Below are 12,541 nucleotides of genomic sequence, written 5' to 3' on the forward strand. Positions count from 1 at the left end.
GTTTTGGAAAGCTCTCGAGATGTGCTATAAGAATATGCAATGAAAAATGGGGTGTTCCATTTAAAAAAATTAATGTGACCTTGACCTGACCTTCGCTACGCAACCCAAGGTCAAACTGATGTGATCAGTAAATACATCTTTTTAAACGCCACAACTTTTATCTGAAACATTTTTTTCTAAAATGCTTAGTTTTCGAGATATTTCACCGGTCCGGAACTTTTTGAACACCCTGTATATATACAGGATGAGTCATTTTAATCGAACCAGGCAAATATCTCAAAAAATATGGAAGATACGAAAAAATATTTCAAACAAAAGTTGTATGGTTCGGAAGGGGACATAAGATGGTACAATTGGCATGACCCTGGATAGTCGTTTGAAAGTCACGTGAAGGTCATCTTCAATTTCTTAAATGGAAACCTCCATTTTTCATTGCATATTCTTGTAGCTTACCTCGAGAGCTTTCCAAAACACTATAATAAAATATTTTTTCACTAAGTATCTTTCGAGTTAAAAGGCTACAAAGTTTCAATATTGTTGCCATTAGCATTGGTACCCAAGGTGTTCGACCGATGGCTGAAACCTTTTGAATGTTGTTCAGGGCTATGACCTTGACAACATTTGTCAAGGTTAAGACAATTGGGGACTGTTCCTAATATTTTCATTTCTTTAAATTTTACAGTGAAAACAAAAATAATAATTTAAAATCAGGGGGTAATATGTGGAGTCCGATTGACTCCACAAAGGATCATATGAAGGTCACAATGCTTCGTCGGGGCCACAAAGAAACACACGTGTAAAATCCCATTAATTTCTTTAATAATCATAACATTGTGATCTTCATGATCCTTTAGAGTCAATCCATATCTTACCCCATGATTTTAAATTATTATTTTTGATTTTACTGTAAAATTTGAAGAAATGAAAATATTAGGGACAGCCTCCAATCGCCTTGACCTTGACAAATGTTGTCAAGGTCATGGCCCTGAACAACATTCAAAAGGTTTCAGCCGTCGGTCGAACACCTTGGGTACCAATACTAATGGCAACAATATTGTAACTTTAAAGCCTTTTAACTCGACAGAAAAAATAACTTAATAAAAAAATATTTTATTATAGTGTTTTGGAAAGCTCTCGAGGTAAGCTACAAGAATATGCAATAAAAAATTGAGGTTTCCATTTAAGAAATTGAAGGTGATCTTCACGTGACTTTCAAACGACTATTCAGGGTCAAGCCAATTGCACCATCTTATGTCCCCCTCCGAGCCATACAAATTTTGTTTGAAATATTTTTCTGTATCTACCATATTTTTCGAGATATTTGCCTGGTGCGATTAAAATGATTCACTCTGTATATATATACAAGGTGTAAAAAAATTAGACCGACAAACTTTGAGAGGAAATAGAGGACATAAAAACAAACGTATTTTGTTAATAATGTTTTTCTCTACGACGCTTCGTTTTAATACTACAGAGTACAAAATAGGAATTTTATGATTTTAATAAAAAACAAATATATAAGTGGAAAAATTAAATTTATTTCAATTACACATATATATTTTAATCTTCAAAAAACAATGAGCAAAAGAACGGAACAAAAATGCACAATTGATTAGCTCAATTTATAATAAATGTTCAAAAATTCCTCCATTTGCTTCAAAACAAAGATGACATCGTCGAAACATTTGATTGTCTCACACGCTCGAAGACTGCAGGAATATTCTGAACCTGATATGCTGCAGCAGTAATTTGGGCTACCAATTCTGCTTCTGTTTCAATAGGTGTCTCATAAATGAAAGTTTTCATATGCCCCCATAAAAAAAGTCAAGCGAAGATAAATCTGACCGGGGAGGCCATGCGATAGGACCTCTTCGGCCTATCCAGCGCTCATTAAATCTTTGGTCCAAGTAATTGCGCACAGTAGCACTAAAATAGGCAGGTGTTCCATCGTGTTGGAACCACATTTGTCTTCTTGTGACAAGTGGCACGTCTTCCATGAGTTCTGGCAAAACTTCCTCAAGAAAAATACGATAAATATTGTCATTCAATCGTAAAGGTAAAATGTACTGCCCGATAAGGAGGAATTTTTGAACATTTATTATAAATTGAGCTAATCAATTGCGCATTTTTGTTTCGTTCTTTTGTTCATTGTTTTTTGAAGATTAAATTATATATATGTGTAATTAAAATAAATTTAATTTTTCCAATTATGTTTGTTTTTTATTAAAATCATAAAATTCCTATTTTGTATCCTATAGTATTAAAATGAAACGTCGTAGAGAAAAACATTATTAACAAAATATGTTTGTTTTTCTATTTCCCCTCAAAGTTTGTCGGTCTAATTTTTTTACACCCTGCATATATATACACAAGGTGTATCGTAACATGTGGAACCCATTTCAGGGATGGATAGAGGGCCCGAAAATAATGAAAAATGTTTATATGAACATGTGTTCTATTGAACCTTGTCTCGAAGTTATAGCCATTTTTATATTTCAATAACCCGCAACTACTTACTATCATAAAAGGTGCTCGAAATGGCTACTCCCGGTCTGTATGCAAACTTGCAGTCGTCATATCAGAATTTCGCAATCTTTCAAAAATTCCAAGTGTATGTCGAATCTGTTGGCAAGCTTGTTATATACGTTCCTAGTTAAATTTGTGAAAGATTGCAAAATTCTGATATGACGATTGCAAACTTGCATACAAACCGGGGGTAGCCATTACGAGCACTTTCTATGATAGTAAGCAGTTACGAGTTATTGAAACACAAAAATAGCTATAACTTTGAGACAAGGTCAAATAGGATACATGTTCATATAAACTTTTTTCATTGCTTTTGTGCCCTCTATCTATCCCTGAAGTGGGTCCCACATGTTACGATACACCCTGTATATACCCTGTACAGGGTAAGCCATTTTATCTAGTCAAATATTTCGAAAACTAAGACCGGCAAACAAAAATGTTTCAGATAAAAGTTATGGATCGATGGGGGCATAAGAAGGTACCATTGGTTTGACCTTGCGTGGCAAGGTCAAGTCGAGGTCAACTTTGCTTTTTTAAATAGAAACATACATTTTTTTATTATGAAATTTTATTCTACGTAAAGAAGCAAACAACTTTTGTTTGAAAACATTTTTTATTCGACCTTTATTTTCTAAGATATTTACAGAAATATCTACAAAATTATTGGTTTCAATAATTTTTACTCGAATTCTATTAATTTTACCGAAAAATAGCAAGAGATAAAAATTGTCTATTTTCTTCTCATAGAACTCTAAGATTTTTTCAAAATCTTTTAATTAACTTTTTAGTACTGCATTTCCTTGCATTTTCTTGTAGTACTAAAAAGTTAATTAAAATTTTTTGGAAAAATTCTCAGAGCTCTATGAGAAGAAAATAGATAATTTTTATCTCTTACTATTTTTCGGTAAAGTTGATAGAATTCGAGTAAAAAAATTATTAAAACCAATAATTTTGTAGATATTTCCGTAAATAAAAATCGGATAAAAAATGTTTTCAAACAAAACTTGTTTACTTCTTTACATAGAATAAAATTTTATTATAGAATAAAATTCTAATTAAAATTTTATTATAGAATAAAATTCTATAATAAAAAATGTATGTTTCTATATAAAAATGTATGTTTCTATTTAAAGAAGCAAAGCAACCTCGACCTTAGTGGGGCCACGCAAGGTCAAACCAATGGTACCTTCTTATGTCCCCCATCGATCTATATAACTTTTGTCTGAAACATTTTTGTCTGCCGGTTTTAGTTTTCGAAATATTCGACTGGATAAATTAAAATGGCCCACTCTGTATATATATAGAGTGTCCTATACTCTCCTTCTCACATTAAGTGAGAATGTAGAACGGGTTGAGATGAACATAAAAGTCCTATATCGTTTTACGATATTTAGAATAATAACTGAGAAATTAATTGTACAAGATTAAAGAGAAACACACGCTGAATGGTTAAGGGAGGAAAGCTTGCGAGCCAGCAATATAGCAGCCAGATGTCAGTGCGCGTCCTATATCGCTCTGATCCTACGTCTTGCCGCACCGCGCCGAAGCGAGATGTAGAAGTGCAGCGATATAAGTATAGACAATGGTGCGTTGTTTTTCCAATCACCGCGTGCCGACATCCGTGCGCTATATTATTAGGCTGCGAGCGCTCCTTCCTCGACCATTTAACCGTGCGTTTCTTCTCAATCTTTTTTCTTCTTAATCTTATCAATAATTAATTTCTCGGTTATTATTGTAAATATCACAAAACGGTATAGGACTTTTATGTTCTCCTCAACCTGTTCTACATTCTCATTTAATGTGAGAAGTGAGGTGTGGGACACCCTATACATCGGCAGCTATGTTACCATAGTAACCAAACGGCCCACCTCTTTAGTCTATCAAGCCCGCGAGTAATCGTCCATTTTCTTCGCCGGCCGCGGCAAGCCGTATGTCCTGCCTGCCGCGTCGCGCGCTCTGATTAGCTCATATATTTTATTTAATAACTCGAAATTTTACGTGGTTGTTTAAAAAATGACCTCTACAATATTTGTTCATTTTTATCTGTTTTACTTATGTTATTCTATTGGTACGTCTTATCCTGGGATAACCTGTATATTATATATAGGATATACAGGATGGCCCATGTAAATTGTTACAAGCTAATAACTCTAAACATATTCGTCCTATCAAAAAGTTGTTCATAAGAAAGTTTCATATATTCGAGGGGCCTTTTTAAAAACGTGAACAAAATTCCGACCCCCCTTGAAATGGGGGGTAACTTTAAAGTTTCAAATGGGACCCCCTATACAATGTTATATATTTGGATTCTACGGGAAAAAACAAGTAAACTTTATCTGAAACATTTCTTTGGAAAATGTTTCTATCAAAAGTTATAAACATTTAAACTTTAGCCATTTCATTTATGATAAACTCTATTGACACAAAGTTATGTTCGCGATACACTTGATCTTACAGTTTTGAACCATTTTTTATGGGGATATATCAAAGAGGAAGTCACATCTCAACCACTTACGACGAAAGAAAACTTAAAACGAAGAATACGTACAGCTTACACTAAAATGACCCCAGAAATGTTGTTTAGAGTTAGGCAAATTTTTGTAAAAAGAATTAATAAGTGTTTAGATGTTAATGGACAACAGTTCGAATATTTAACAAAATAAAACAAAACAGAAAAACTATGAGTCTTAATTATCATTAATTTCAATGCACTCTACGTTAAAGTTTAAATGTTTATAACTTTTGATAGGAGCATTTTCCAAAAAAATGTTTCAAACAAAGTTTACTTGTTTTTTCACGTAGAATCCAAATATGTAACATTGTATAGGGGGTTCCATTTGAAACTTTGAAGTTACCCCCCGCCCCTCTTCAAGAGGAGACGGAAGTGGATTTTTGTTTACGTAGTTAAAAAGGCTTCTCGAATATATGAAACTTTCCCATGAACAACTTTTTGATAGGATAAATATGTTTAGAGTTATTAGCTTGTAACATTTTACGTGGACCTTACCACCTTGTGTGTATGTGTGTCTACACGCAAGCACGCACGCACGCACACACACAGACATACCGGGTGTCCAAGAAGAAAAATATAAGTAGAACAGATAAAATTGAACAAATATTGTAGAGATCATTTTTTAAACAACCACATAAAATTTGGAGTTATTAAATAGATAGGCTAATTAGAACGTGTGATGCGGCAGGCGGGACATACGGCTCGCCACGGCCAGTGAAGAAAATGGACGATTGCTCGCGGACCTATTTCATTTGGTAGATGCTACTAAACGGCCCATCTCTCTGTGTTCTATGAGATAGATTCGCGAGCAATCGTCTATTTTTTTCGCCGGCCGCGACGAGCCGTATGTCCCGCCTGCCATGTCGCCGCGCTCTGAATAACCCATCTACTTTATTTAATAACTCGAAATTTTGCGTGGTTGTTTAAAAAAAGACAACGATTCTATTACTTACCCCGACCTATTCTAGCTATATATTAGTTCTGGTACGGTAGGAGTCAAATATCCTAAATATATATATGTATGTATGTATATACATATATATATATATATATATATATATATTTATTTATACAGGGTGTCCCATATGTCCCAGACCGACTGAATATGTCGAAAAGTATGCACTCTGAAAAAAATATTTCAGACAAAAGTTTCAATATATAAAGTGGTGTATTTACTGATCTTATCAGTTTAACCGTGAGTGGAGCCGCCAAGGTTAGATCGAAGTCAACTTTGCTTTTTTAAATAGAAACATGTATTTTTTATTACGAAATTTTATTCTACGTAAAGAAAAAACCACTTTTGTTTAAAAAAACTTTTTCATACGATCTCTATTTTCTAAGATATTTACGGAAATATTTACAAAATTAGTTTCAATAATTTTTTACTCGAATTCTCTTCAACTTTACCGAAAAATAGCAAGAGATAAAAATTATCTATTTTTTTTCTCATAGAGCTCTAGAATTTTTTCAGAATTTTCTAATTAATTTTTTAGTACTGTATTTAAAAAAATTTTTTTGAAGTATTAAAAAGTTTATATAAAATTCTGAAAAAATTCTCAGAGATCTATGAAAAGAAAATAAACAATTTTTATCTCTTGCTATTTTTCGGAAAAGTTGATAGAACTCGAGTAAAAAATTATTGAAACCAATAATTTTGTAGATATTTCCGTAAATATCTTAGAAAATAGGGATCGTATAAAAAATGTTTTTAACTTGTTCTTTACTTAGAATAAAATTCCGTAATAAAAAACATATGTTTCTATTTAAGAAAGCAAAGTTGACTTCGACCTGACCTTGACGGTGCCACCCAAGATTAAACTGATAAGATCAATGTATACAGGGTGAATATTATATACCGGAACACCTGAATATCTCGAAAACAAAGCGTTATATAAAAAAATGTTAAATACAAAAGTTGTAGGGTTTAAAAAGATCTATTTTATGATATTAGCAGTTTGACCTTGAGTTGCGTCATAAAGATCAGGTCAAGGTCACAATGATGTTTTTAAATGGATACCCCCATTTTTTATTGTATATTCTTGTAGCTTATCTCGAGAGCTTTCCAAAACACTATACTTAAGTATTTTTTCGTTAAGTACTTTTCGAGTTAAGAGGCTTCAAAGTTACGCTCTTTAGCATTAGCGCGCGGCCGATTAAGGCAAGAGGAAAATCATATCCGGCCGATTAAGGTAAGCTAAGGCAGAGAAAAACGTAAACACAAGCGCGGTAAACGAGAGCTGCCCTTGCGTTTACGTTTTTTAGGCCATCAGCCTTACGCTATTTACTATTAATACGAGCGCGCGTTCGTGCTCGTCACTACGGTATCCACGCGCGCTAATGCTAAAGAGCGTAACTTTGAAGCCTCTTAACTCGAAAAGTACTTAACGAAAAAATACTTAAGTATAGTGTTTTGGAAAGCTCTCGAGATAAGCTACAAGAATATACAATAAAAAATGGGGGTATCCATTTAAAAACATCATTGTGACCTTGACCTGATCTTTATGACGCAACTCAAGGTCAAACTGCTAATATCATAAAATAGATCTTTTTAAACCCTACAACTTTTGTATTTAACATTTTTTTATACAACGCTTTGTTTTCGAGATATTCAGGTGTTCCGGTATATAATATTCACCCTGTATATCACTTTATATATTGCAACTTTTATCTGAAATATTTTTCTCAAAAGTGCATATTTTCCGAGATATTCAGCCGATCTGGGACATATGGGACAGCTTGTATGTGTGTATATATATATATGGTGTGTGTGTGTGTGTGTGTGTGCGTGTGCGTGCGTGGGTGCGCGTGTGTGTGTGTACAAAGTGTCCCAGATTTTCCTCCGCAATTTTTGTGGAAACGTTGAACGGATTGAAATGAAAATAAAAATCTCTTATACCGTTTTGCGATATTCGCAATAAATCTCGAGATATTAATTAACCTTTAGACTGCCGGGAAAGCTACTTTTTGGATTAAAATACTACTATTTTTAGTGGTATTTTAAATACTGTACTAAATGTATTAAACATATATGTGTGTAGGTAGCCTACGCAATGCGTGTCTCTCCGGTGCCTGCTTTATGCTTGTTCGCACTTACATCGCCGAAAAATATACACTAATTGTAATGCTCCATTATGCATAACACTCTGCTTTGAAAAGTATCATTTGAAAGAAATTTTATCATAATTACGGAAAAAAGTCAACATAAAAAAAATCATAAAATGTATAAAAAAATATAAATATTGAAAAGTATAAAAAAAATTAATATAAAAAATAAAAAATTATAAAACAAGCAAAAAAAAAGTAAAAAAGAATACAAAAATTAAACGTTAAAAAACCAAACAAAAAAGTCTATATGAATCTATATGTTTATATTTATTTATATAGTCAATATTGCGCTTAGGACTAGAAATTTCATAAATCTATGTTCAGAATTGGAGTCAGCGATACCAAGAACCCCCAAATACACTATTTTTAAGAAAATAAAAATTTTTCATATTGGATCGTGCATTCCCTACCGGGAAAACCACTTTTATGGCTCTACACAAATCTCAAAATTCTGCGCCATGTGTATGTTACTTATATAGAAAAATTTTTTAGAAAAAAAAACCACTTTTTTAATGAAAAAATGCTGGCAGCCTAAAGGTTAAAGAAGATTGGATCACGCGCGATAGTAAATAAGCTGTAGTGGCGTTGTCTGTCGTATACTTATACATTAGATCAAATTGAATAAAAAAGTCCTTTACCATTTTTCGAATAACAACATAGATTTTTAGATATTAATTGAAGAAAATTTGTATGTTATTACTAACATAACATTACAGAACTACGTAGTTATTTACAAAATGACAAAGGGTTTTTTTGTTCAATTTGACCTAATGTATAAGCATACAACAGTACACATCACCACTACAGCTCATGTATCATATTGTACATGATCACCCACCAAACTTCTTTAATATCTTGGTTATTGCGAATATCGCAAAACGGTATAGAACTTTTATATTCACCTCAATCCGTTCTACATTTCTGCAATAATCGCAGAGGAGAACCTGGGATACTCTATTGTATTAATCATATTAATCATTTTAAACATTCGTTTTTTCGCATTAGTAATATAAAATTATAGAATAATCAATGATTTTAAAACTGTATGTAAATTTCTTTTCTACTTTATGTTGTAATATAATACTTTTATATATTGCTTTAAGCTTGTGTGCATCGTATACTCTTTTGTACAACGATCTATACTTTTTTCGATGCAATTAAGAGCGCTAAAATGTTCACAATAGCGAGCCTCTACTTACGAACTTGCATGATAATTTGTCATGACAACAGCTGAAAAATAATATAAAACATCCGACCTCATGTATATATTGTTATTCGACTTCTGTCATAATCGATTATCATGCAAGTCCATAAGCACACTCATATTTGTGAGTATTTCATACATTCCTAATTTCGACGGAAAAAAAAAAGTATAAACTGTTGTAAATCATGTTTCATCTTTAGGTTTAAATCCATAGATTTAAATTAATAATTTGTATTAAAAGAAAAAACATTTTGTAAAAAACTATAAGAATAAATATATCTAACTTAATTTCTCCCCTCCCTTCCTCTTTCTTTTTGAGCATCTTACTTTTGATGTCGCTTAAGTAAATCCAGACGATGAAATGGTGCAGCGCAGGTGTTACAATAAAACTCGCCAAATCTTTCCTCGCTCGTGTAAGCGGTATCATTGTCGTATTCTTCCGTATCAGATTGCGGTATAGTGCCACCATGTTTGACGCGAAAGTGTTCTTGCAGGCTGTTAATATCCCAAAACATTTCGCCACAAGAGGTGCATTCAAATGGACTATCACCGCCGTGAACACGCGCATGTGAAGCCAACGCCTTCTCTCTTGCAAAACCAACGCCACAAAACTGGCAAACATAGGGTTTAGTAGGATCAGTGACTGGCCATCTCGGCGGCTGCTGCTCGCTGGTGACAGACATCTCCTCATGCCACCTTGAACTGGATGCGTAATTGCTACTGTGTACAAAATCAAATATGTAAAGTACCTCAAACAGTAGTATAATTCATGCAACACATACTTGCCCATCTCCATCTTGACTCTACTAGCATCCTCAATGTTGTGTCGTTTTGGCAAACCTACGTTATTGCCTTTTCGCTTGCGTGGCACACTTGATTGTACTTTTTTACGTCTGCCTTTGACAGTTGTTGTCATATCCTCCTCCTCTGGTACCAAGGAGTCCTCGTCATTTATCTCGTCCTCCAAACTGTCCCGCGACGATGGGGCATACGCATGGATCTTCAGGTGATTATTTAAATCACATTTGCGTACATATCGTGCTCCACATAAATTACAGCTATGTGGACGGTCCGTTTGATGCGCCACCATGTGGTTCATTAGATTTGCTTTCTTCCGGAATCTACGGCTACAGAAGTCGCACGGATATGGTCGGATGTTGATATTCGAGTCCTGATTGATTGGCAGTGGTATCTCCATGTCATCATATTCCAGCAAATTGTCATGTGTTACCTTTGCTTCTGGAATCTCGACTCTTTAAGAATAATTTGTTAATAATAATAACACTGACTTTTAATTGGTTATATATTCATTTTATCAATATGTTATTTCTCCTAAAAGATATTCTAAACAGTATATAAAAATCTCTTTTGCATAATTAAATATAATTTATTTTTAAAAAATTAATACTTATTAGCAGGAAAAGATAATTTATTCAATAATTATATGGTTAAGTTATCAACATACAATTTAGTCATGTCTTATAAAATATATAATATAGTGAATAATTACAACTAAAATTACCCGTCATCTGGGCCTTGTCTATTCCAATTATCAGCTATTACTTCTTCTGTGACTTGTATGTTCAAATAGTCATGACCTTGATCTTGTGGCACAATATAAATAGACTCCATATCGCTAGACTGAGGTACCATTAATATTTCAGACTCTGTTGTAGATGCTACATCAGGGACAGATTCGACAGTTTCTTCTACTGCCACTTCCTCGCAAGCACCAATGACCTCTTCTTCTGTAGCAACCAATTGTGCTTCTAGATCGCATATTACTTCCTCGTGGAGTTCTACATTTCCTACTTCTTCCACCCATTGTAGAGTTAAATCACCACCAACATCCATTTTATTCAGCTTTTAAACTTTTTATTTAATTACTGAAATCACTGCAACATAGAGCTAAATTGAGTATTTAAATCTTATCTACTTAGCTCATGATCAAACTACATGAATTAAACTTGTAATGTTGTGAACTCATTATGTAGATAAAACATGTTAGACAATTCATATCCTGTAAACTTTATAATCAACAGAGGTACATTTAATAATCAATATTTGTGTATAATTAAATATTCTTGTAAGTTCCCACAAGCGACAAGACAGCCTGACAAATGCATACAGTCGATCCTTTATGGATATAGGATTACATCATAAAAAATAATCTTTCGCTGTATCGAGAAACCGTAATGTATGATTTCCCTACTCGCGCGTCTTACGACTTAACACTCGCGTTCTTTCAGCAACAACTTAACTCCTGAATTGTGAACACATAGCGGCGAACAATATTGGCATCTTTCCATCTCTTTCTTCTCATCATATCCATTAATCATACAACAAACGATAATCGAAATAATGCGATTGTCTTAAAGACAAGCAATCAGCCGTCGTGTTCGCAGTGTTGACATCTCAGGTCTAAGGTTATAATTATATAGGTTATAGTATTGGAGGTTATAACGAGTGTGTTGCGTTGTCAATTTTGGACGTGATATTGGCGGGCTCAATAAGACACAGGATGTCAGGCGAGATGACATCGAATGAGAATATAGAACTGAACGATTCAATGATGAACGATACCAACAATATATGATGACGACTAGTATAATGACGATATTCAACATGAACGAAACAGTATCAGCTGCCCTAACAACGGGTCTTCCGTTTCTGTCCGTAAACCGCGCACAGTAAAGGTGCGGCATCACACAAGAATCTCAAAAACGAATCGAGTCGCGAAACAAAAGCAGTAGCGCGACATACATAATATCGTGTAACAAATTATCGTTACGATTTACTTACTGTTACGGTAGAAGACGTTAAAAACGTAGCTAATAACCTAACCAAAGAACACTTCGTCGCGATCGAGATCAGCGTCGACCTTCGGTTGTTTTCAATATGGTGGGGGATGCGTTTAGAAATAAAACGTAACAAAATGGCGGCATGCTTTCACATTTATACGATTATGAGCGCCACCATGGAGTATGAGTGAAGTTCGAATATATTGCTACAAACATTTTGGATAATTATTGCTCTGACAAATTAAGAATGTATCTAAGATACAATCGGTGACAAAAGTGCTTGAAAAATGAAAAATTTAAATATCTGCTTCAAACGTGTTGTAAAGTACCTAGTAATAAGTGATATAAATAGTGATATAAATAGTGGCTAACATAATCCCATACAACACAGTA

At 33.8% G+C, this 12,541-nt stretch overlaps 1 protein-coding gene across 3 annotated transcripts in view; it reads right to left on the bottom strand.

Moving 5' to 3' along the window:
- Positions 1-12,288, bottom strand: part of LOC116846134 (zinc finger protein 420-like) — a 29,433-nt gene extending 17,145 nt beyond the window's left edge. The window contains exons 1-4 of one of the 3 annotated variants that reach the window (XM_032819615.1): positions 12,150-12,288; positions 10,870-11,242; positions 10,130-10,600; positions 9,675-10,049 (exon numbers count right to left, since the gene is read on the bottom strand). In XM_032819615.1, the coding sequence (XP_032675506.1) occupies positions 9,675-10,049; positions 10,130-10,600; positions 10,870-11,201 (1,178 nt within the window). In that variant the 5' untranslated portion in view covers positions 11,202-11,242; positions 12,150-12,288. Of the gene's footprint in view, positions 1-9,674; positions 10,068-10,129; positions 10,601-10,869; positions 11,243-12,149 lie in introns of all 3 variants that reach the window. The other 2 variants (XM_032819614.1, XM_032819613.1) reach the window with 2 other exon arrangements.
- Between the last annotated feature and the right edge of the window lie 253 nt (positions 12,289-12,541).

The sequence above is a fragment of the Odontomachus brunneus genome, unplaced genomic scaffold, assembly GCF_010583005.1.
Source record: "Odontomachus brunneus isolate Ranch 3 - 2012 unplaced genomic scaffold, Obru_v1 Obru_scaffold_061, whole genome shotgun sequence".
NCBI classification, from domain to species: domain Eukaryota; kingdom Metazoa; phylum Arthropoda; class Insecta; order Hymenoptera; family Formicidae; genus Odontomachus; species Odontomachus brunneus.